General features: G+C 37.1%; 1 protein-coding gene across 3 annotated transcripts in view; it reads right to left on the reverse strand.

The window, feature by feature from the left end:
* The window catches only part of SULF2 (sulfatase 2), a 135,988-nt gene that overhangs the window by 68,435 nt on the left and 41,912 nt on the right, over nucleotides 1–25,641 (reverse strand). For all 3 annotated transcript variants that reach the window (XM_023494530.2, XM_031951578.1, XM_031951579.1), the window contains one exon: nucleotides 24,297–24,536. In XM_023494530.2, coding sequence (XP_023350298.1) covers nucleotides 24,297–24,536 — 240 coding nt within the window. The remainder of the gene's footprint in view (nucleotides 1–24,296; nucleotides 24,537–25,641) is intronic.

Raw genomic sequence — 25,641 nt, forward strand, 5'->3', positions numbered from 1 at the left:
AGGGGGATAAATGATCCTCATCGGATCATTGTGAGGATCAAATGAGATGAATATGTAAATCACTTTGCAAACCATAAAATACTATGTAAATAATAGCTATTTTATTGGTGATATATATATATATATCAACAATAAAAATCTAATAAAATGTATATTACTACATATAGTAATATAAATTCTATTAGATATCTATATCATCTATATACATATACAATGTAGCTATTACTGGTGACATATTTTAGCTATCTATTTCATTATCTATTTAAATATACACACATATTTACATGTCTAAAATAGCTATTATTATTGATGATGATAAAATGAAATCATGGCAATGAATTTGTGCATATGAAAACAGACTTAACATTCTGTAACTACTATGTAGCTATGATAATAGTATCAAAAGCTAACATAATATGTATACCAAGTGCTTTCCAAATATTCTACCCATTTTATCCTCACAACAACCTGGAAGATAGGTAGTATTAATATCTTCCTTTTTCAATTGTGGAAACTGAGGCAGATAAAAAGATGAAGTCTCCACATAGTCTAGCATCACACAGCTAGTCTGGATTTAAATTCAGGTCTTTCTGACAGATGGCAGGTGAAACTGTGTTTTGGCAATGATGTCACATTTATTGGGCAAAGACAGAGATGGTCTATAGTCAACTCTGTGTGCTAATTAATAAAGAGCTGTGATATGAGTCAACCTAAAGTTATTTATAGAGTTTTGTTATTTAAATCTGTTTAACTGTACCTTGCTTTTTGCATGTTGCCTCCCCCAATCGATTATAAGCTCCTTGAGTGCAGGAGCTATATTTTGCTTTTCTTTGTATCTCCAGAACTTAGCACAGTGCCTGGGACATAGTGAGTGCTTAATAAATACTTGTTGACTGACTCTCTTTTCCCCTGGGGATGAAGTGCAAAATTGTGAGTCTGAGGAAAATAAGTGCATTTTTTTTTTTTTTTTGTTGTTGTTGGCTCACACCTTCCTTGGCAGCTTTTTTGAGCTGCAGGTAGAAAGAAGCATCGTCTAGATTCAACAGGGATGGGTGGTTATTCCAAGGTCCAATTTTCGCAGCTTGCAGTCTGTCCCTCAACTCGCTGGGTGTTCCCAGACAAATCATTTTCTCTCAGTGGATTTCAGTTTATTCCCTTGCAAGGAGGAGGGTTTCAGGAATAATGTTACCTTAAAATTCCTTCAAGCTCTAACAATCTATATTCTAAGTTCTTATCCAACTCTGACAATCTGTGTTCTAAGGGTTCGTCTTCTTCTGATACTCTAGGTTCTAAAGTCCCTCTAACTTTGGACTATGTGCTGAATCCCTCCCATATCTGACACTATGTTCTATGATCTAACAATAAATGTATTGATTTAAAAGTCTTTTCCCTTGTTGAGCTCTTGCTGGTCTTTAAAAGCCAGTATAGGAGATAAATGCCCTTTACATCATCCCTTCTCAGCTATATGAGGCAGTGGGGAGGGTGAGAAGAGGAGAGGGAGCTAGTCCTGAAGTCAGGAAAATTTGAGTTCAAATCCAATCCCAGACACTTACTAGACTGGACAAGTCATAACCTCACTCAGCCTTTTTGTTTCCTCCTCTGTAAAATGTGTATAACAACAAAACCCACCTCCATGAATTGTTGTGAGGATTAAATGAGATATCTATAGAGTGCTTTGTAAACATGAAAGTAAATGTAAGCTATTATTATTCTACTCTTGAAGCTTATCCTTTTTGTCATTCTCTCTTTCCTTCTCTCTGTTTTCTCTTTTCCTTTTTTTTTTCTTTTCTTCTTCCTACTCTCTCTCCTATCTCAATCTCTCTCCACTGGCTCCTTCCCCACTGTCTACAGACATTCCTAGGGCTTCCTCATTTTACAATAATCTTCACTACCTTCCCTCACCAAGCCATACAAAATCAACCTGGAAAGGGTTTTTAGTGTTGTGTTAAAGGAATTTCTGCTTGACTTTGGGTTATTTAACATTTTTATCAGTGACTTGGATAAAGGCACAGAAGACATTCTCATCAAAGTTAAACATGATTCAAAGTAGGAAGAAATAGCTAACCCAGTGAATGCCAGAGTTTAGATCCAAAAAGATCATGACAGGCTAGATAGAACATTTGGCTGAATCAAATCATTCTGTAGGCTAAATGTAAATCTCGTACTTGGATTCAAAAGATCAAGCCATCACAAGAACAGGATGGGGGAGGCAGGATCTGAAAGCCATCTGCCTGAAAAAGAACTAGGGGTTTTAGTAAACAACAAACTCGGGATGAGTCAATAGAGTGAAGGGGCGGCCAAAAAAGTGAATGTAATTTCAGTCTGCACCAAGAGGAGGAATAAGTCTTAGGGAATAAGGAGGTGAGAGTCTCATAGCACTTTGCCCTGGTCTACCCACATTTGGAGAATGATATTCGGTTCTGAGCTGTTGACATTCAAGAAGGGCACTGATTAGCCAGGGGGCACTGAGGGAAGGGTAATTGGAATGGAAAAGACCATGTTATATGAGGATCAGGTGAAGGAATTGAGAACGTGTAATCTATAAGAAAGGAAGACTCGGGAGCACCAGACAGTGGTCTCCAAGTATCTGAAGGGCTATCATGTAGAATGCTTAGAATCATTCCATTTGATAATTTGTCATTACTGATGAGAGAAACACAAATTAAAACAACTCTGAGGTACCATTCACACCAGATTTGGTTACTATGCTAGAAAAGGAAATGATAAATGTTGGAGAACATGTGGGAAAATTGGAACACTAATGCTGGTGGAGTTGTTACCTGATCCAACCATTCTGGAGAGCAGCTTGGCACTATGTCCAAAGGGTGACAGAACTATGTACACTGTTTGATCTAGCAGTATCACTACTGGGTCTACATCCCAGGGAGATTTTTTATAAGGGGAAAAGACCTGCATGAAGAAAGACATTTATAGCATCTCTTTTAATGGTGGCCAAGAATTGGAAATGGAGGGGATGTCTCTCAATTGGGGAATGGCTGAACAAGTTGTGTTGCAGGAATGTAATGGAACATTATTGTGCCATAAGAAATGATGAACAGGTAGACTTCAGAAAAACTTGGAAAGACTTATCTGAACTGATGCTGAGTGAAGCAAGAACCAGAAATATTGCACATAGTAATAATATATGATATACAATGATTGAATTAGGTCATTTCAACAATACAATGATCTAAGATAATTCCAAAAGACTCAATGATGGAAACTGTGATTCACATCCAGAAAAAGAGTGGATGGAGTCTGTAAAAAGTACTATTTTCAATTTTGGGTTTTTTTTTTTCCTTTTACAACATGACCAATGTGGAAATACGTTTTATATGATTGTTCATGTAAAATCTATCGTTGCTTGTGGTCTTGGGGAGGGGGATAAGAAGAAAAATTTGGAACTCAAAATCTTTCAAAAAATGAATGTTGAAAATTGTTTTTACATGTAATTGGAAACAATTAAATATTATTGAGCAAAATCAAAAACAATAAGCAAAAACCACAGAGAGGCAAATTTAGGCTGGAAGTCAGGAAAAACTTCCTAACAATTACAGCTGTTTAGAAGTGGGAATGGTCTCTGTGAGAGACCATGGGTTTCCCCTCGGAAATTTTCAAGCAGAGGGTGGATGATCATTTGTTGGGTATGCATATTATAATGAGAATTCTTTTGGGGGTGTGAGTTTGATTAGATGGCCATGGAGATGTTATGCACTCTAAAATTCTCCCTTTCATATCTGGGCACCCTTGCTGCTTATTTTTTCAAAGGAAAATCCCTCTAAAAGTTATGATTCAACCTGGAAAAGTGGTCTCATTAAAGGTTTGCTGAGAAGTTAAGTGTTCTGAGGAAACCCCCGGGAGCCAGATCCCTTTCTCTGCAAGGTGGAAGTTCTCAGCCAAATTCTTGGAAAGAATTATGTGCACTAATTTTTTTTTTACTTCTTCATCTTTCACTACTTTCTAACTCATTCAATCATGCTTCTGACTCAAACAGTCAACTTATATAGTTTTCTCCAGTGATATCAATGATTTACCACTAAACGCAGTAGCTATTTTTTCCCTTGAATCCTTATTTCACTCAATTCTTCTGGACACACTCTTCTCTCATCAGATTCTATGATATTGCTCTTCATCTGCTCCTAACTACTTCTTTTCAGTCTTCTTTGTAAGATCATCCATCCATTTCCCATTTTGAGGCTTAGTAAATGTTTGTCGAATGAACTGATGAGGTTGAAAAGGCCTTCTCTGAAAGTTGATTGCATAAATGTACTGATTGCGGCATTCTGTGAATGAAGCCTGCCTTTTTCAGGATAAGGGAGGGAGATAGATTGTAGAACATGTGTGGGGGAAAGTAGTAAGTGATTACTGGAAGCCAGACATGGCAAGCAACTGTGACACAGCATTGGAAAATGTCAAGGTTACTCCAAGACTTCCAGTAATCAGTGCTGAGAGGAGATGAGGAATGTTTATGTTTGCACTAAGAAATCTGTCGCACATTATATGTATCTATTAGCAAAGACAGGCTGGAGGGGTGTAGCTAGAGTCAATTAAAATAAACAGCTCTTGCCAAAACAATTCAGAAAGGTCAGTGAAGAATGAAGCAGAAAACTGTTGAACAATCCCTCGTTCCCAAAGTAAAACAGCCCCATTTCACATGGGAGGAACTTTAAAAGCAGGAAAAAGCTGCATCCCCCGAGTAGATGAGATGAAATGATTTCTTGACTTTGGGGTTTGCAAAAATAAATGGTATGAGACAGATCTGAGACTTTGGCCAAATTTGGGTGGAGGTGGAGGGAGGCAGTAAGGGGAGGGGTAGAGAGACAGACAGAGAAAGAGACAGAGCAAGAGGGAGAGAGAGACAGACAGAGACAGAGAGAAAGAGAGAAAAAGGGAAAGAGAAGACAGACAGAAAGAGAAGAGAGAGAGAAAGAGACAGAGACAGAGAGACAGAGACAGAGACTGAGACAAAGAGAGAGAGAGAGAGAGAGAGAGAGAGAGAGAGAGAGAGAAAGAGAGAGAGAGACAGAGACACAGAGAGCACACAAAGGGGAGGAGGTATATGGATGAAATGGCCTCTGAGGGCTGTTCCAGCTCCAAATCTATGATTCTAAAGGGAAAGCTGGGCTGTGTTGCTGAGTCTCTGGAAGAGCAATCCTTATCATGGCTGAACTGTACGAGTGCATTCATCCTTGGGATGCTGTTACTCAAGGACTAAGATGTCATTATAAGGCAGCTTCACCTGTAAGTTGGCAGGCTTGTGGACCCCTAGGATACCATTCTAGGGAACACCTATAGGCCTTATCACCCATCCAACAGGGGTTTGGAAATCTCGACTGAGTCGGTGAGCTGCCAACCTGCTTCTTAGATTGGAGATGACTCCACTTAGAACTTGGGTGCTGCCCCTGAAGCCCTGGCCAGGCTAACACACCCCACCTGACCTTTTCCAAGCCCTGCCCCCATCAGCATTCCTCTTCCTTCTTCCCCCACATTCCAAGACTGTCTCCCCTTAGTGTCCTGTCTTCTCTCATTAGACTATATACTCCTTGAGGGCTGGGGTTGTCTTGTTTTTGTATTCCCAGTGTATGTTGCACACAACGAGTGCTCAATAAATGTCCAATCATTCATTTATTCACTCATTCATTTATGATGAAAACCAAGAAGCCCAGATCCTGGATTTTGCTCTGCTACTGTCTGTGACACTTGGTTAGTGTCTTCACCTGTAAAATGAAGAAATTTGGAATAGAGCAGAGGTTGCAGACTTTGTGTGTAGGTGTCCTGTGGTGGTATGGTGAAACCTTCTTTGAATTAATTTAGTTTTTAAATAAATAAAATACATTGAACTTCAAAGGAAACAAATTACTTTGATAACTGTATTTCAATATATTTTTTAAAATTATAAAAACCAAATTCATGGACCCCTGCTTGAGAACTTTATGATGTCTAAGGTACCTTTCCTCTCTAAAGTTCTACAATTCCATGAAAGGACTCTGTGCTTTAATCAAGTAAAGCTCAAATCCGGGATGAAGTTCTGTACAACATACTGAGATCTAGGTCATACTTCTGGATCCTTTCCAGGGGTCCTCAAACTACGGCCTCGGGCCAGATGCAGCAGCTGAGGATGATTATTCCCCTCACCCAGGGCTATGAAGTTTCTTTATTTAAAGGCCCACAAAACAAAGTTTTTGTTTTTACTATAGTCCGGCCCTCCAACAGTCTGAGGGACAGTGAACTGGCCCCCTATTTAAAAAGTTTGAGGACCCCTGCTTTATGCCATTCTTTAATTAGCAAGAGCCCTAGCCAACGGGTAACTCCATACCTGTCTTCCCTATTCACCCCCTTCTTCTACCCAGCTTCCTAAACTTGGGTTGCTACCCCATATGGGGACTCATAATTGAATGCGGGAGTCATGAAATTATGACTCATTATTGGTAGACATTCGCTTTGTATACTTATTTTATATACCTTCATACCAGGAGTCATGAAAAAATTTCTCAGGCAAAAAGAGGTCTTGAGTGGAAAAAGTTTAAGAGATCCTGATCTATGTGACCTTGACCAGACCAATGTCAGCCTTGATGTCATTGGCCTTGGGAAGCTTTTCTTCCCAGTTATACTCAGCAAAAACCGTTCCCCAAATTTCCCTACTTTATCCATGCCAAAGGAAGCTAAAGGGCACAATAGAGTGCTGGACTCAGTCAAGCATACCCGAATTTCAACCCTGCCTTAGATACTTGCAACTCTGGCTCAGTTTCTCACCTATAAATTGGGAATAATAATAATCAACAGGGTTGTTAAAAACAAATGAGATAATGTATGTAAACTTTGCAAATCTTAAATCAATCACTCTATCTATCCTGGCTATTATCATTAGCTATTACTAAGTTCTTGTAAGTAAGTACAGCAATAAAAATGGCCTGAGCATAAAGCCACTTGGTCTCCCTGCCCTTCATCTTCCTCTTTTGGAAAGTAGGGAGTGATAACCCTAACCTTCTGGAGGATCCCTCATAAGGAACAACAGATAAACTGATGATAAAATGCTTTTTGCAAAGCTTCTAAGCCCCATAAATATTAAATGCCCGATGCCACAGGACTGCGGTCTTCATTTTTTTTGGCACAATCCCCTCAAGAAAAAGCAAACTTTGCATTAAAAAAAGGAAAGCCCTCAACCCCCAAGACCTGGAGCATTTTTGATGCTCCGTAATCTGATCCTTTTAACTTTTTGCTATTTGCAAGGTTGCAACATGAATCCCTTTTCTTTTTTTGAAAAGGTACCAAACTAAAAATTGCTTCTTGGGATAAAGTGATGAATAAAATTGGCAAAGGGATTTGAATACTGGAGTTGGCTTCCCAGAGTGTGAGTGAGAAGACAGATTAGGGAGAAAAAGAGATAACCTGGACCCACAGAGACCATCCAAAGTGTCTTCTAGAATTATAGAATATAGGGTCCAGTGGGAGGTGGTGAATGGGCAGAAAGCTCAAACCATAAAATACAGACCATCAGAGCTGGAAGGAATATTGAAGTGAACAATTTCAGAGATGAGAAGAACTTTTAGAAATAATTAGCTGGTACAGTAGGTAGTATGCTGGGCCTGAAATCAGAAAGATCCAAGTTCAAATCCACACTCAAGATACTTACATTTATGTGACCCTGCACAAATTACCTAATTTCTGTTTGCCTCAGTTTCCTCAACTGTAAAATGTACAATAGCACCCACCTCCTGGGGTTGCTATAAGACTCAAATGAGATTCTATTTGTAAAGTGCTTAACATAGTCCCCAAAACATATTAGGTTTGTTTTTTTTTTTCGTTTTATGGAATGTCTAGGCTTACCTCATTATTACACAGGGGAGGAATCTGAAACCTAAGGAAAGATTAAAAGACTTGCAAGTGACAGGTGGAAGTCAAAAATTCCCATTTTATAGATAGGGAAGGCGAGGTTCAGACATCCTCAATGACTTGTTTATGACCAGAGAAGTAGGAAGTGTCAGAAATCAGATCTGAATCTCAGCTTTTACTAACTCCAAGGCCAGCTTTCTTTCTATTATATTACAGTTCCTCTTATGAGAAATACAGTAGGGATGGGGTGACCCCGATCACAAGTGTTCTGAGGTTTCTTTTTTCATCTGTAGGACAGGGAGATTATCCTCTACTTAGACTGCTTCTTAATGATATTCTAAGACAATGGATATAAAAATGCTTTGGAAAGTGCACCTGTAAATAGATTATAAGCCAATGAAAACTGGATTATAAATTTTCATAACTTACAATGAAAATTCTTAGAAGATGAAGTGTTTAATCTTAAACTATAAGAAGTCTTTCCTGATCCCCCTAAATTCTAGGGCCTTCCCTCTATAGATTATCTCTAATATTTCTTATATATAACTACTATGTACATAGTTGTTTGCATCTTGTCTACCCAAGTACACCTTGGGCTTCTTGAGTACAGGGAGTCTTTTGCTTTTCCTTATACCACCAGCACTTAACATAGTTCCTAGCACATAGTAGGTACTTAAAAATGTTTAGAAGCTGCCTGAAATGAAATGACATTTTATAAATAACTGAAAAACTCATGGTAGACCAATGTAATAGAATATTATTGCATAAGAAATTACTAATGCTAGAAATAAATTCTGAGAAATGGGGGAAGGATTAAGTGAGCAAATGCATTAGAATAATATACACAATTATTAGGATAATATAAATTAAATTAATGCTGAAATGAAGCTCTCAGTAATCCCAACAGCTAATCTTGGCCTTGGAGAACAAATAATGAAATATACTCCTGGCAGAGAGGCAGGTGACAGCAAAAAAGAAAATTACATATACTAGAAGGTGTGGTCACTGTATTTGCCGGTTTTGCTTAACTGTGTTTATTTTTTTTTAAAGACAGTATTCAATCCCAGAAGTAGGGGTGGAGTAGAAAAGATAGAAAAGATATTGTAACATAAAAACAAAAAGTCATTATAGCAAGGTCAGGAGAAAAAGACCCAGTAAAAGTTATATCAATTTGCAACGATAACAAAAAAGTCAAATGAAATGAAAACACAATAAAAGAGAAGAATGGAAAGAAACCTTGATAGGAAGGAAACTGAAAGTCAAAAGAAATAAGTGGCTCCAAAATTCGGCCCTGATACAATGAATAAATACCACAAAATAAAAGAAAATGAAGAAAAAATATCATATATATATTTAACAGAAAATGGATATGCTAAAAAAAGTTTCAGATTGGTTTAGAATCATACTATATAAGAAGGAAGAGATGGCAGTACTAAAATTGAAAACAAGATCACTGATGGGAAAATTCAAGAAGATGAATATAAGAATTGATAACTTAGAAAAAATGATGAAAATTCTCATTTGAGCAGAAGATTCTCTGAGGAACAGAAACTCAGGCAGAACCAATAGCAACAACAACAATAACAACCCAGCAATGGAAGCATAAACAACACGGTTAAAAAAATTTTTTAAAGGCTACATTGGAAGATTACTTCAGGTATAGACAAATTAAACCAAGAGAGCTAAAGGACACATATTAGCAAACTCTGAGAACTGTTGGTCTCCCAGAAAAAAACAAACTAAGAGTGTGAATTTAACATTCCATGTAATCATAAAAGAGAATTACCTAGAAATATTGGAGACATAAAACAGAGTACAAATTGATAAAATCCACTTACTGATAAAAGAAAGAAATCCTCTAGCACCCCTTCCTAGAAATGTAATTAGCATGTTTTGTAGCTTCAATGGCAGAGTGAATCTTTACAAACATTTATTGATATGCCCTTTTTTACATTACTTTTGGTTCTTTTACTTTACTTTATTTTTTACCTTTACTCCTCCCCACTTCCCCCAATGGAAGCTTCCCTATGGAAAAAAAGAAGTATTGTTAAACAAAATCAATGTCAGTTATTTCTGAAAATCTATGTCTTGTTATAAACCTATAATACATCACCTATGTCTCTGTTGAATTAGCTTTGTCAGTAATCTGAAATCACGACTGTTCACTGCATTGATCTGAGTTCTGAAATGTTCTAATGTTGCTTACCTTTATATCAATAGGATCACTGTATAAATTGTTCTCTTAGTTTTGTTTATAATACTTCAAAAGAAAGAGGACAACTATGTAATAATGAGAGAGAAAACCAAATTTAACAGTTTATAAATATGAATGGGCTCAATTCACCAATAGAAAGGAAACACATTGCAGAATTGGTAAGAAAACAAAACAATTTGTTGCTTATAAAAATATATTTAAAATATGGATAATCATACAAATTTAAGCTTTAGCTGAGTCAACAAATGAAAGAATTGCAATCATGACTTTGGATAACAAGAGAAAAACATGATAAGAGGGTCAAATAGAAAAACTACATTTTGATTAAGAGCACAATAGGAACTAATAGTCTCAGTTAAATCTCATATGTGTGCATACTCATCTACATCATAGTAGCTATAGTCCTGAAAAGTTAACTCAAATGAGAAAAGACCTAACTTGTAAGATACTAATTCTAGAAAACTTTAATAATCCTTTTCCAGACCACAGCAAGTTAAAAAAAAAAAGAAACTCCAAATAAGCAAAATATTAGGGAAATTAAATTTGACAGATTTTTAGATTTTGCAGGCATGAAAGAAGATATATCTAGTATTGGAGAGAGTAGCCAGAGATAACAATGACTTCTAAGGAGAACCAAGTATAAACTTTTTCCATGATAAATAATTATTTTAATATATTGCTCTAGTTTCTTTCTCAGCATCATATTTAATATTTTATTAAATATTGTCATATTAATTAGACAGAATTTAAAGAACTCAAATTCAAAAGGCAAAAAGTCTTAAAAAAAAACCCAGCCTTTTACAAATCAGGATTCAATAAAAGTATAACCATAATAGGAAATATGAAGACCTAAATAGAGACTAAAAACAATCATCTAAATCAGTAGATCAAAGACCAAATCACAGAATGATAAAAATCATATTAAAAAGAATGATACCAGTGAGCTAACATTTTCAAATTTAGGGAATAAAGCCAAAATTCCCCTTAGAACTATTTTATACTTAACCTTTTATACTTAAACTAACAAAAAAAGAGAAGACGAATTAATTAATCATGGAAGAAAGACACTTGAAAAATAACAGATCAACAATTCCTCCAAATATAAGAGATTTTGAAAATTTAGGTGGGATAAACAGAATTTAAAATTTCTGGAAAAAACCCCAAAGGACTATTAAAAAAACTGAACAAAATGGATAAAACATTGTCTAATTTAATTTAAAAAGAGAACACCCCTCCCTCCCAAGAGGAATTCTTCACAAATGAAAAGAAACTGATGATAAACTACTGTTAAATTATGTGACAACAAAAATGTAAGTCTAAACACAGTAAATTATCATTTGCAAAATTAAAAAAATAACAAAATTAGCAAAACAGGAAACAGATTACCCAAATAATGCTATCTCAGAAGGAAAAATTAAGCAAGGCAGAAATGAACTCCCAAACTACAAGTATATTTTATCAAACATTTAAAAATAGAATCTCTGTACTATATAAGGTGGTTTCAGATATAGAGGAAAAAGGAAAAGGAATGCTACTATTATTTTTTTCTATGGCAAAAATATAGTTTTGATTCACAAGCCAGAGAGGGATAAAACTTATCAAGAAAGCTACCAACACAATAATTACTAAAGAACTTCAATGCAAAAATATTAAATATGACACTGACAAAGAAACTAGAGCAATATTCTAAAATAATTACTCATTATGAAAAAGTTGGATTCATAGTTGGTTTTCCATTGTATCTTTGGCCAACCTCTCCAATAATAGATATTTCTTCTTTCATGCCTACAACATTCTAATTCTTCAGTGTCTCTCCATACCTCCCTTGGCTGCCAATTTCCAGTAGCCTTTTTTTCTTTGAGGTTTAACGTTTCCTACTTGGCAATGTATACCTAAGCAAAGGTAGAGATTTAATGTTATGTCAATCAGCCAAGAAAATGCATTATAAAAATACACCAAAGAAAATGACAAAAAAACCCCTATGAATCCTAAACAAACTATATAGAGGAATGCAAGGTAGAAAACAATCTAGGGAAAAATGAAAAAAAAAAAGATAAAAGAGTTTAATATAACAAGATATCAAACTTTATTATAAGGTGATAATTAACCAACTACATAATACTGGATAAAAAACAGGAAATTTTTGAAGTGAAATATAGTCAGAATAAAAAATAAATATTTACAAAGCTTAGTCTTTGACAAGGCCTACAATGCAAAGTATTTGGGAAAAGAAACTTTTAATCTCTAAGAAATGCTGAGAATAATGGATGGTGGACTAGAAGGCTTAGCTCAGCATCTTCCAGCATATATCATAAAAATTTCCAAAAGGATAAATGATCTAAAAGTTGCATCAGTAAAAGAACAAAAGGTTCCCTTCCTCACAGTTGTAAATGGTAGATGGACTCATAATGAGCAGCAATGGAGATGTTATGAAAGAAAAAATAGACTTCTTAAATGATGTGAAACTAGCTTTTGTCGGGCAGCTCTATCCACAGCACCAGCTGGATAGAACACAGGTCACAGAATCAGGAGAACCTGAGTTCAAAACTGACCTGGGATGCTAAACTAGCTGTGTGATCCTAAGCAAGTCACTTAACCCTGACTGCCTCCAAAAAAAAAAAAAAAAAAAAAAGAAAAGAAAAAGAAAATATATCTTGTACAAATAAAGAGAATGCAACCAGAATAAGATGATACGGACTTGGAGAAAAAAATCTTTGCATGAAACATTGATAGAACTGACTTTTGAAATCTTTAAGAATTGACACAAATCTATAAGGAAAAGAAACCATTTCTCAATGGTTAAATATCAAAGGAGTGAAGAAACCTCAAAAACAGAAATGCAAATTATCAACAATCACCTAAGAAAATGCTAAAAATTTATACTAATTAAGGAAATGCAAATTGAAACAAATCTGAAGTATCCAATCAAATTGGTAAAGATGACAAGATTTAATGCTGGAAGGGATGTAGGAAAACATGAATACTCATAAATGGAGGAACTGAGTTGGCTCAATAGTTTTGGAAGACAATTTGGAATTATTTAAGAAAAGTTACAAAATTGCTCATGCCTTTTGATCCTCCTATTTGACTTATGTCTCAAAAAGGTTGAATAAAAGATCTATTTGTGCAAAAAATTCATGGCAGCATTATCTGTAAGTGCAAAAAGTCAGAAACATCATGTTCCCAACAACTGGAGAATAGCTGAAAAAACTGGGGTCTAAGAACAAAGTGCTAAGATATGACATTGACCCAGCATTCCAGTTTGTTAAGATATGACAATTATGAAGAATTCAAAGAAACATGGGAAACCTATATTAATGATTCAGCACAAACAAAGCAGAACCAAAAGAAAAATAAGCACAATTATTATAACTAAATAAATGAAGACCAACATATATAGCAACAAAACATAGAACAAAAGTATTGGTATCTAGTATTAAATTACACACCTATTATTTTAACAAACAATACATTACTAAAATATAACACAGCAGGTTGTCTCACAGTTGCAATCACTCTTTTATGCTATTTTGCTTAACTGTTTTCAAGAAGGATATATTGTGGGGGAGTTAATTGTGAATACCCTGGGGTTCTAAATATGTTAAAACACAATTTATCAATTAAAAAAAATGTATAAGGTCAAAATAACTAAAATTCTAAAGGAGCTAAAGCTCATGGGAAATGTTAAGGACGACAGTAAATATTTTGAGTTATTTTTAGCTAAAGGGAGTTTGAAGAAAGAGATAGGACTCTTGCTTATGGTGAATGGTGGATGGAGGATGCTACCAGAGGAGAGAGAGAAGGTGCAACTATTTGAATTTTATTTTAGTTTTGTCTCCTCTGCCAAGGAAAATGATTTGGGAGGCAAGAAAGGCCTCCCCAATAACTGATAAGGAATTGAAACCCAAGGTAAGGAGGGAGATAGCAAGAGAGTACCACTCAGCTGCCCTTGATGAATTCTAGTCATTAAATCTGGATGAACCACATACTGGGTGTTGAAAAGGATGTGATTTACAGAGCCACTGCTAGTGAGGTTTGAGTCAGAGAACTGGAGCAGTTCCATAGGATAGGGACAAGATAAATATTCTAAAAAAATTTTTTAATGGAAGAAGGTACAATTTGGCAAACTATAGATAAATGAAGATAACTTTGGTTCTTGGAAAAATTCTAGGGAGAAATGGTTCGTTCTAGACATGGTGGCCCATGTCACTGTCTCTAAGGCTGGGGAACCTGCAGCTGGTAGATCCCTTGAGATTGAGGGTTTGGGGTGGCTATAATAGGGCAGTGTTAAGTCTTGCACCAATAGGGTAAGCTTCTAGTAATAGAGGGTCACCAAACTGTCTAAGGAGAATAAAATTGGTTTAGGCTGGGAAAATAGAGCAAATTAATATTTCTATTGCTAATCAGTGTTAGGTAGGATTGGGTGTCTTGAGTAGCTATTGCACTTCTGGGAAGGAAAGAAAGAAGAAAGGAAGGAGAGGACAAAGGAGGAAAGAAGGGAAAGAAGGAGGGAGTTTTGCTGCTTTTTCTACAAGTTCACTAAAAACCAGCATATTTTTTATCTGGAATAGGTTATAGCCCATTAACTTCACTTCCTTTGATAGAGTATTGCCAATGCTAGTACATTATATGACTGCATTCAATAAAACCTCTCTTGCTATTCTTGTGGATAATATGGGGAAATGTGGCCTAGAGAATAATACAGTTTCAGTGGTTTTGAAAATGCTTGAATGGCCATATGCAAAGAATGGTCGTTTATGTTTCACTATCAACTTGGAAGTCTTGAGTGGCTTACTCTAGGAGTCTGTTTGATCCACTGATGTTTAATAATTTTATCAATGACTTGGATTATGGCATCAAGGAATGAACACTGATTACATTTGCAGATGACAAAGGAGAGCTAATATTCTGTTTGGCAGAGTTAGGATTTGAAAATATCCTGATAAACCAGAATTCTGGGTCAAATCTAACAAAATTTAAAACTTAAAGTAGCTTCCAAAGCAATGCATCTGAAAAGGACCTGGACATTTTAAGGGCTTTATTATAAACTAAATATGAGTCAATAGCATTATATGATAGCCTCAAAATCTCAGGTTATACTTGGAGAAATCGAGCTCCTAAGAGGATGCAGATAATATTTCTGTTGGACTATGCCTTGGTCAGACTCCAGCTGTGATGCTGCACTCAGGTCCAGACATTACATTTTAGGAAGGTCATTGATAGGCTGGAGAGACCTGTAGAGGGGATCTTAGGGAGCCAGAGGATGTTGACCAGGGCAGTGGTCATACATTTGAGAAAGAGCTGAAAGAAGTGGGGATGGTCACTTTGAAGAAGATAAGATGTGGATGCTATGGAGATATGAGAGTTGTCTTTAAGCACATGAAGAGAAATAATAATAATAATAACAATAACAATAGCTAACATTTATATAGCATCAGGCAAGGTACTAAGTACTTGAAATATTATCTAATTTTTAAATATTACTTTCAAATATTGCTAAGCACAAATATGTGCTAAGTACTTAATAAGTACTTATAATTACTAAGTAATTCTCAGAACACCCTGACAAAGAGGTGCTATTATCTTCCTTTTTCAGATGAGGGAAGTAAAGCAGACAGAGGTTAAATAGTTGCCTGGGTTACACAGCTAGTGAATAAGGAAAACTCAGGCCTTTCTGATTCTAGGCCCTGAGTTCTATCCATTGCACCATTTAGTTGCCATCTTTTGATGAAGGATTTGACATGTTCTGTTTGGAGGAACAGGAGGAATGAGTGGAAATTTCAGAGACAAATCGAGTTTTGACACATAACAAAAAGTTTCCTAACAATGCTAACAATGGGTATTTTCTCACTAAGGATCTATAAGCAAAAAAAAAAAAAAAAAAAAAAAAAAAAAAAAAAAAGAAAAAGAAAAAAAAGAAAAGGATGACCCCTGGGATAGACCACTGAGGAGATCCTTGTATGGGTAAGGGGTGAATGAAATCTCTTTTGAGGTTTATGGGTGGCAGCAGGTCCTCTTGGAGCTGGGCTGGAACCATCATTGATTGTGCTGATAAGAATAAGACTCTGTGCCAGTTTCCTAAGGGGTTAAGAGAGTTAATTAAATTGGAAGAAGTATGTTGTAACAGGAAGCTCTCTAGAGTGGAGTTGCGAGTTCCAATTCTGCTCCTAATGAGCTGGGTGATCATGGTTAAGTATAAGGTCTCTCTAGACCTTAGTTTCTCCATTTGTAAAATAAAGAAGCTGTATGTTTATACTTAGGATCTTTTCTAACACAGGCACCCCTTCCTAAGGGCTGATATTTGGAACGCCCTTCTAGTTTTAGAGGATGGTCCTTGTCTATGGGCCAAAGGAGTGCTACCGCTGCTCCTTCCCAAGAAAAAGCTGCCAAACTCCTACCCAGGTTGGAGCTGATAAGAAATCAGGCCCATCCGTTTCCTGCTAAACAGTTTATTCTGTTAGTTATGGCCCCTTGAGTGTTAATGGTCAGCTTTATTTCCTGAGTTCCCTCAAGATTAGAGAGCTTTTTAAAAATTTTAAATTTTTTTTTATTACAAAAGAAGCTAACAATGAAGAGGAAAAAGTTCCAACCAAGCCAGAAAGTGAGTGATGGTTAATGTTTTAATTAAACCTTTCCCCCTCCTTTCCCTCACCCTCCTTTCCAACTCAATCAAGCTCTGGAGAAACAACATTCTTCTAGGAAGTGTTTACATAGGCTTGGAAAAAGCCACCTCCCCAATCCCCACACAGAGAGGTGGTAATTAATGCTTGGTCTCTAGCCTTCTCCTTCAGTTTCCTGAAATCACCCTGCTCTCTGCTCCAGCTCCTTGTGCCCGTGGCCCATTCACTGACGTCACTGTGGAAGAGCCACAGCTGGGTCCAGCTAGCAGGTCTGCTGGCAACTGGCCTTTGGCGTGGCTCCTGGTGATGTGTAACACAGTGTGTGGCAGCGGTGCTGGTGGCAGGGGCTGGGACTGGGAGTGACAGGAGGATGTCAGGGCCCTGGGGTCTGCGTCCAGCTTGGAGACATAGCTGTGCCTTGGGACAAACTTATCATCAGTAAATGTTTGAGTTGTGTACCTATTTTATATACTTCTCTACTCAGGCTGCGTCAAAATTTCTAAGGCAAAAAGGGCTTGTGAGTAGAAAAAAATTAAGAAGCTCTGCTACAGCATCTAACTCACCATGGGTGCTTCAAGGACAAATGATGTTCTGTATATGAGAATATCTGTAAAATGGCATCACAACACTCGAACCACCTACCTCACAGGGTAGATTATAGTGGCCAAACAAAATGAACTATTAAAATTTTCCACAATTACATGTAAAACAACTTTTTTTACATTTGTTTCTAAAACTTTGAGTTTCAAATTCTCTCCCTTTTTTCCACCATTGAGAAGGCACAAGTGAAGTTATACAAAACAAAGTGAAATCTTGATGCACTAGAGAGCTCTCAGTCAGACATGGGAAGGATGGCTTGGAGGTACAGGTGACTGAGCTAAGAATGGGGCCACATTAAGGAGAGACCTGAAAAATCAATAAGAGGGGTTCCTTTCCCTGAGATTAATTCCAATTTTTCCTGTCTATAACTAACCTACCTTTAATTTGTGCATTTTTTTTGGCATATTGTCTCCAGCTCCTTGAGGGAAGGGATCATATTTTTTGTATCTCCAAGACTCAGTAGAATCCCTAGCACACAGTCAGTGCTTAATAAATGCCTGTTGACTTGATTTGATATCAGATGCTATAGATCAGAGATTTAGAGCTGAACCTCCTACAAGAGTCCTGAGAAGTCATTGAGTCTAACTTTCTCATTTTACAGAGGAGGAAATCAGGATCCAGAGATGGGAAATGATTTTTCAAGTGTCACCAGCTAGTAAGTGTTTGAGGCAAAATTTGAATCCAGGCTTTATTGACTCAAAACCCCACACTACCAGATCTCAAAATCACCTAGTTTAGCATACTTATGTTATAGGTGAGATGATTCAGTGGAAGAGATGGCTCACCAAAAGTCACAGAGAGAACATCACATCTCATTTGGTTCTCAAAACAGTCCTGAGAAGTGGCTCATCATTATCCCTGTCTTTATATAATAAGATATATAAAAGCTCATAATAGCATATATAGTGTGCAATAGCATATAATAAGCAAGTGTTAGCTTATTATTCTCCCCATTTTATAGTTAGTTGGGTAAACTGAGGCAGACACAAGTTGCATGACTTGCTAAGGGTCACACAGTCTTGAAGCAGGATGTGAATCCAAGTGCTACTTAATGCTTCACTACTAACTCCTGGAGATCTGAAATGTTGGGTATGTTGGAGGGGAGTCACATGATTAAAGCAGCTAAGTCTGAAGCAGAAGATGAGGGTAGGTGAGTCCTGGAGAATCCCCCTCCCCATATTCTGCACTCATGCCCTTACCAGCTCTTGAAGGCTTGCCCGGCTGAGTCGTGTTTTGGAATGGAGTTGCAGAGCTTGGGCCGGCGCCTAGCCTCCTGCTGACACACTTGTGTTTTTTGGGCAGTCTTTCCAAAAAGCCCAGGAGATCCTGAGGGGTTTCAAACCAGAGCCGCTACTGATGCTGGGTCTGGGCCACTAGGCGGGCAAGAAACCAAGGTTCCACGCCAACCAGAGACAGACCCCTTCTGCTTCATTGGCAGGGGGGACAGCGCTTGGAGCCAGAGGGTAGAGAAGACTGAATAGAGAAGACTAAAGTGGAAGAAAGGGATGTGGAATATGTTACAGGGACAGAGTTGGTGTGAAGATTACTCTAGAGGAAAGCTGCTTAAATTGGGGGTTTTCTTTCCAAGATGGAACCTCCCCACTGTGTTGGGCACTGGGTGAAGTTACATACGTCTTGCTCCCCTTCCAGCCTCTCTCTAATCACATGTAGACCCAGGGACTTTGTGGGTAGGGTTGATTTCAGAAAGAAAATTCGATTTAGTTCAGAACACCTGGAAACTGGGAGGCTTCCATTAACTTAAAGGACTGGGTAAAACAGATCAGAAATGGTGTGATCTAGTACCCAGCATCTGTGGTTCAAGACCCTAAAAGAGGTCTTGTCACTCAATGTGAAGTTCATGAAATTACGATTTATTATAAATAAATGTTTGATTTGTATACCTATTTTATATACCTATATACCTGGGGTCACATAAAAATTACCTGGGAGAAAAGGGATTGTGAGTGGAAAAAATTTAAGAAGCCCTCTCCAAAGAGAGAGAAAAGGGAGGAGAAAGGGAGAAAATGGAGGAGGAGAGGATAATGATGTTTATGACCCTTGAAGAACGTATTCTTATCTTTTTGTAGAGTCTGAGACCTTCTGATTGCATCTATTTTCAAAGGCCACAGCCAATCTCCTGCCACTGTTTCAAAAAACCTTGATAGATTTTACAGAATGCCATTTTTAGCTATGAAATTAGATAAGTTTCTCCATAATAACTAGTCAGTTAATCACTTAGTTCACTAAGTGCTTACTATGTGCCAATTGTACTAAGTACTAAGACCCAAAGACAAAAATTATTTAATCTCTGCCTTCTAGGAGCTCATGGAATATCTGGGGGAGACAACATGTTCATAAGTGTTTATATATCAGAGTAATTAAAAAATAGACATAGAAAGATGGGGTATAGAGGTCGAACAGAAAGAGTCCTAGCAGCATTCTTTAAAATCTATATATGAAAAATAAACAGAGGGAGGGAGGCAAATGTACTTCTTGTGAAAATTAGGAACTTAATGGTAAAGAGAGGTTCAGTAAATTGTGACCTTGGCCAGTCTCCCTTGGACCTGGAGGAACAATCAATCCACTTTTTCCTCAAAACCACAAATGTAGAGGATGCTGCCACAAGGCTAAGAGATAGGTCTGTTCACCTCCATTTATCCCTTTTAAGATGACTTTGCCTGGGTAGACAGATCCCAGGGGTAGCGAAGGCTCGGTTTACTAGAGAGGAGAAGCATAAAAAATTGCCCCAGTCATCTAGAATGGGATGGTAGGTCATGGGCAAGGGATGTGCCCTCTCTTACCCTCCATGCCATCTGCAGCCTCCTGAGGAACTATCACAAGCAGTTTGGTCTTTTTGTGGTGATCTGACAGGCACCTGACCAATGGGTTATCATGGTTGGGGCTTGGGGACCTGTCCGGAGGGTAGATGCCATCACTGTCAAATTGAGAGAAAGTGTCGTGTCCTAGAGTGCTGGACTGGGAACGAATCTGAGTTGGGATATCTCCTTCTACCCTTACTAGCTACATGGTCTTGGGTAAAAAAAAAATTGCTCTGTATCCCAGTTTTCTCATTTGTAAAATTGCAATAGACAAATTTAAGTCCCTACTTCATAGGAATGCTCTAAAAATCTGAGAGGACATGGGCTCTGACTTCTATAACTTTGGACAAAACACTTCTTTGACTTCAGTTTCTTCATCAATGTAGAGGCAGAGACTCAGGATAACTCACTGGGTCAAAGATTTGAGTTAAAATTTAGCCCCAAACACTAGTTTTGTGACTAAGGGCAACTCACAATTTGCCTCAGTTTCCTTAACTGTAAAATGGGGATAATAACAGCACCTATCTCCCAGAGTTGTTATGAAATATCTCAAATGAGATAATTGTAAAACATTTAGTACAATTTATTTGGCACATAAAAGGTGCTATAGAAATGCTTTTTTCCTTCCCATCTTCCCCACTTGTAAAATGGGGATAATAATAAATTTAAGTCCCTGCTTCCTGGGGCTGTTATGACAACTACTGTGGTACAATGATAACAAGCCTGACACTTGAGGAGCAAGAACTAGTTGAAATTCTGACTCTTTTACTAACTTCCAGCATCTTTTTTTGGGTCTCATCTATCAAATGAGGAGCTTGGATTAGATGATTTCTAAATTTATGATCCTAAATCAAATAATGTTTACCATTTCCTTCTCTAGTCCATTTTACAAATGAGGAAACTGAGACAAACAGAATTAAGGTCCTTGCCCAAGGTCACACAGCTAGTGAATGTCTCAGGCTGGATTTTAACTCAGGAAATGAGTCTTCTAGATTCCAGGCCCGGTACTCTATCTACTGCACCACCAAGATGCCCCTAGTTTAGAATATTCTGGTCTTGTAACTCCACGGAATGAGAGCACCTGGAGGGATGGCAGAATGTTGCAATCTAAGAATTTGGGAACTTCTGTGTAGTGCAAAAGCAGGGGAAGGTCATGGCTTCTCTCTTTATAAAAGTCAATTTACTTTGCTCTGGTCTGTGGCTGCTAACTATATGCCTAGCCCCAGCCAACTACTTCATAGATAACCCACAATTCTAAAGTGCTTTCCTGACCACAACCCTGTATGTGGTGACTGTTTTAGGATGACTGATTTAGGACGAGAAGGGATCATAACTTTAGAGCTAGAAGGAATTTCAGAGGCCTTCTCTTCCATTTCCCTCATTTGACATGAGGAACCCAAACAATGGTGAGATATCATACATGGAAAGCTGGTTTCGGACGTGGGTTCAAATCCATCTTCTGGCACATGCTGGCTGTAACGACTGCAGAAAAGTCATTTAGCTCCTTACTACTCTAATTAAGACTACAGGTTGAAGAGAATGTGCCAATCTGCTGATGGAGAGCGTTTCCTCATCTGGGAGTATCAATGAAATCATAGACCTAGTCCTTATCTCCATTAAATTCAGATGAATGGATGAGAAGTCTCAAACTCTTGAGTTAGACTAGCAAGTAGAGCAGGAAGAACAGATTTAGGGATAAAACACACAAAACAGGATATTCTCCAAGGGCTGAACATACAGCGAGTGACTTGCCACAGACAGTCATTAGCTAAGTCAAGAAGAAAGCTTAGATTTCCTGAATCTCAATCCAAGGTTTTTTTTAATGCATTGCAACTGAGCTAATATGCTACAGAAAATGAGTTTGGCAGATGAACACTAGAAACTGGCCAAATCACAAGGATTTTTTTTTTACAAAGCTATTCCAAAAACAGATCTAAGAGAGATAATTTAGGAATCATTGAATTCCCTGAAAATCATGATTTTAAAAAACCTGCACACTATATTTCAAGAACTCATAAATGAAAACTGCATATCTATTAGAATCAGAGGACAAAATTAAGATAGAAAGAACTTACTCGTTACGTCTTGCAAGAAAAGAAATCCCCAAAGAAAAAATCCTAGGGATGATATAGTCCAGTGGCTCCCATTTGGAGGTTTATGACAATGGTCCAAGGGGTTCACACTTAAAATTCTTTAAGGGGCCATTAAGCAGTAAATGATTATAAAGAATATTCTGAGTAGTATATTAAGTTACTTCTGGGGTTCATAGTATTTTTGTTGTTGTTCAATCACAAAAAATCACTATAATAGGAAAAATATAGAGCTTCTAAGTTGAAGGAAAAACACTATAAACATCTAGAAAGAAGCAGTTTAAAAAACAAAAAACCACAACAAGGATCACCCAAGATTGGCCAACTTCTACTAAAATGAGAGGAGATCATGGAATATGATATCCTGAAAGTCAAAAGATATAGGCTTACAACCAGAATAACGTGTTCTACAAAAATGAGCATAATTTTACAGAGAAAAAAAAGTGATTTTTTTTTTAATGGTGTAGAGTATTTTCAAGTATTTTAGATGAAAAGATCTTAACTAATTAGGAATGTTGAAATACAAACTTGAAAGTATAGAGAAATTTAGACACATAAATTGATTTGAACATCTGGAAGGAGCTGATGGTATGATGTTAACTTTTTAATAGGAAGAGAAGAAACAAGTATCTCTTCAGAACCTTAATGTATTCAAAATGTATTGAGAAAATTAAAGAAGAAAGATAGAAGTCCTGGGAGGTAAACTAGTTGGTTTGAGAGTTTGAAGAGGGAAAAGGAATACAGTGGTATAAAAGGAGGAAGAAGTAGGGTAGGGGGAAGAGTAGAATGTTATTTCTCTGGCTGGGGTATGTGAGAAGAGCATGCAGACATGAAGATTGGGATTGGAAGAGTGGTCCTGAGATGAACCTCATTTTTATCTGACAAAAGAGGGCTAACCACACACACACTCTGATATAGAAATACATCAACTTCAACAGAAAAGCAAGCAAGGATAGGAAGAGGAGGATTATAAAAAAGACACTAATACTGGACAGAAAATAGCTAAAAACAAACCTAACTTCCGTATCTCAAAAAGAGAAACAAAAGGGGAAAAAAAAATAAAGAACTATGACCTGAAGTGGTGCTTATCATTTGGGGAATGGCTAAATAAAATTTGACATATGAATGTAATAGAATATTATTGAGCTGTAAGAAATGATGAAAGAAAAATTTTATAGACTGTTGCAGAGTGCGAAATGATTCAGAGTGAAGAGAGCAAAAGATAGGAGAACAAGGACAACAAAAATGTAAAGAAAAACAATTCTAAAAGACTTAAGAACTAGAGTTAATGCAATGGCCAACCATATTTTCACAGTACCTGTGATGAAATGTGTTTGTTACCCATCTCCTGGCAGAGAGGTGATAGACTCAAGGTACAAAAAGAATATACATTTTTATGTTACTGGGCATATGTCATTTTATGGACACCATGTGGATTCTTTTTGCTTATTTGTTACAAAGATTTTTGTTGTCTTTTAATTTGTTTAAATTTCATGTTAAATTTAAATTAAATTTTAAGTTGCGATTGAGGAGGGAGAAGTGTTGGGAGTTTGGGGATTAGAAATAGTGATTCCATTAAAAAAGACCATAAAAACATTTTTTTAAAATGCAAAGACATAACAGAAGGAAGCACAGACAAGTAGGAAAAATTTGAAAGTAATATATAAAAAATTATAAATTTTAAATGTATAATAATATAATGCATAAGAAGTGGTATGAAAGGAAGATTCACAATTTTCTTTTTGTATGCTTCTGTGTATTTGGAAATGTTCTTTCAGGGGGCTCTTTTGTTTAGAATAAAAAATAAAATTTAAAATGAGTTAACTCTTTCTTCAAGATCTTTTAGTATAGAACAGTATTAGAATGAGTAAGAGGCAAGCAGAAAGAAATCCAGGTAGAATCTTTTCTCAGGATAATAGATCTCAAAATTGGAATGGATCTGAAAGCACAGTTAGGATCATACAAGACTTGTCAATTTACACACATCGATGAGAGAAGATCTTGGAATAAAAATACCCCAAGTCTTACAACCTCATTCAACAACTGGAGCACACAGACATTCATCAGACATGTGGCTTTTACAAAAGGCTACCACCAAAACTAGTAGGCTCATTCTCACCTGTCCGGTAGCCAGTGTTGTTGAGGTACACAGCAAAGGTGCGGATCTCATGCTGGGCTTGCCAGGAAGGTGAGGAGCAGTTCTCATTGTTGGTATAGGTGTTGTGGTTATGGGCATATTTTCCTGTCAGAATGGAGGACCGGGAAGGACAGCACATGGGTGTGGTCACAAAGGCATTGATGAAGTGAGCTCCTCCTTGCTCCATGATCCTTCGTGTCTTGTTCATCACTTGCATTGAACCTGGAACAACAAAACCAACCAATGACCACAAATGTGATTTATCCAGAGCAACCTACCAGAATGATTCTTTTCCGAACTGATACATGTTCACTTGTTCTTTAAGATTCTCAAAAACAAATGCATCTGGGACTCTAGAACCTGGAGTCTAATGTTGGCTCTGCTCCTAATTTGATAGGTGACCACAAAACAAGTCATTTCTCTTCTCTGGGTCTTTTTTTTTTTTTTTTTTTGGTTGTGCTTTCTTTAGTGTGTGTAAAAGGAAGCGTTGGATTAGATGCTCCAGAAAGGTGTTCTCTAGCTCCTAATTTCATTTACCTCTTCCAGGGTTTATAATCCAAACCATCAGTCTTGGCAATTAAAATCCCTCCATGACAGACCACTCTGTCTGTTCAACTCCATCTTCTACTCCTCCTCCTCCCCAATATCAATCATTTATTAAGCACTTAGCATGTAATGGGGATATAAATAAAGGCAAAAACAATCCCTATCCTCAAGAAGCATGCCTTCTGGTAGAGAAGACAACATATGAATAATTAGGCATGTTACATACAAATAAGATAGAAGGTTATCTGAAAGATAAAGGTACTAATTTGGTGGGGGGCAGGAAAGACCTTTTGGAGAAGTGGTATTTGAGCTCAGTTTTGATGAAAGCCAGGGAAGCTAAGAGACTCTGTACTTAGGTACATCTTCTCAAACTCCCCTCATCAACAAACTACCTCCTCCCAACCCCCTGCCTCACTGTCATATTAATTCCCATATCCATGCTGCCATTCATATTGCTCTTCCACATTGGAATGGTTTGTCTTTCAAGGCCCACTCAAATGTCCACTCCCACCGAAAGCCTTCCCTGATTTTCCCTTCTTTCAATGGAAGTTCTTTCTTCTATGTTTATTTAACAGCATAACTGTTATACTATTATACTGCTATACTATTCTGATATGCATTTGAAATCACTTATATGTTATATACATATAGAAGAATTCTCCCTTTAGGATGATGTGACTGCATATTATTTGTGATAAGTGAGATGGTATAGCATGAGATATACTGTACATAGAGGTCCCCCAAATGTTTGTGAATTGAATAAGAAATCTTTCCTGATCCT

Source organism: Sarcophilus harrisii, chromosome 2 (genome assembly GCF_902635505.1).
Source record: "Sarcophilus harrisii chromosome 2, mSarHar1.11, whole genome shotgun sequence".
NCBI classification, from domain to species: Eukaryota; Metazoa; Chordata; class Mammalia; order Dasyuromorphia; family Dasyuridae; genus Sarcophilus; species Sarcophilus harrisii.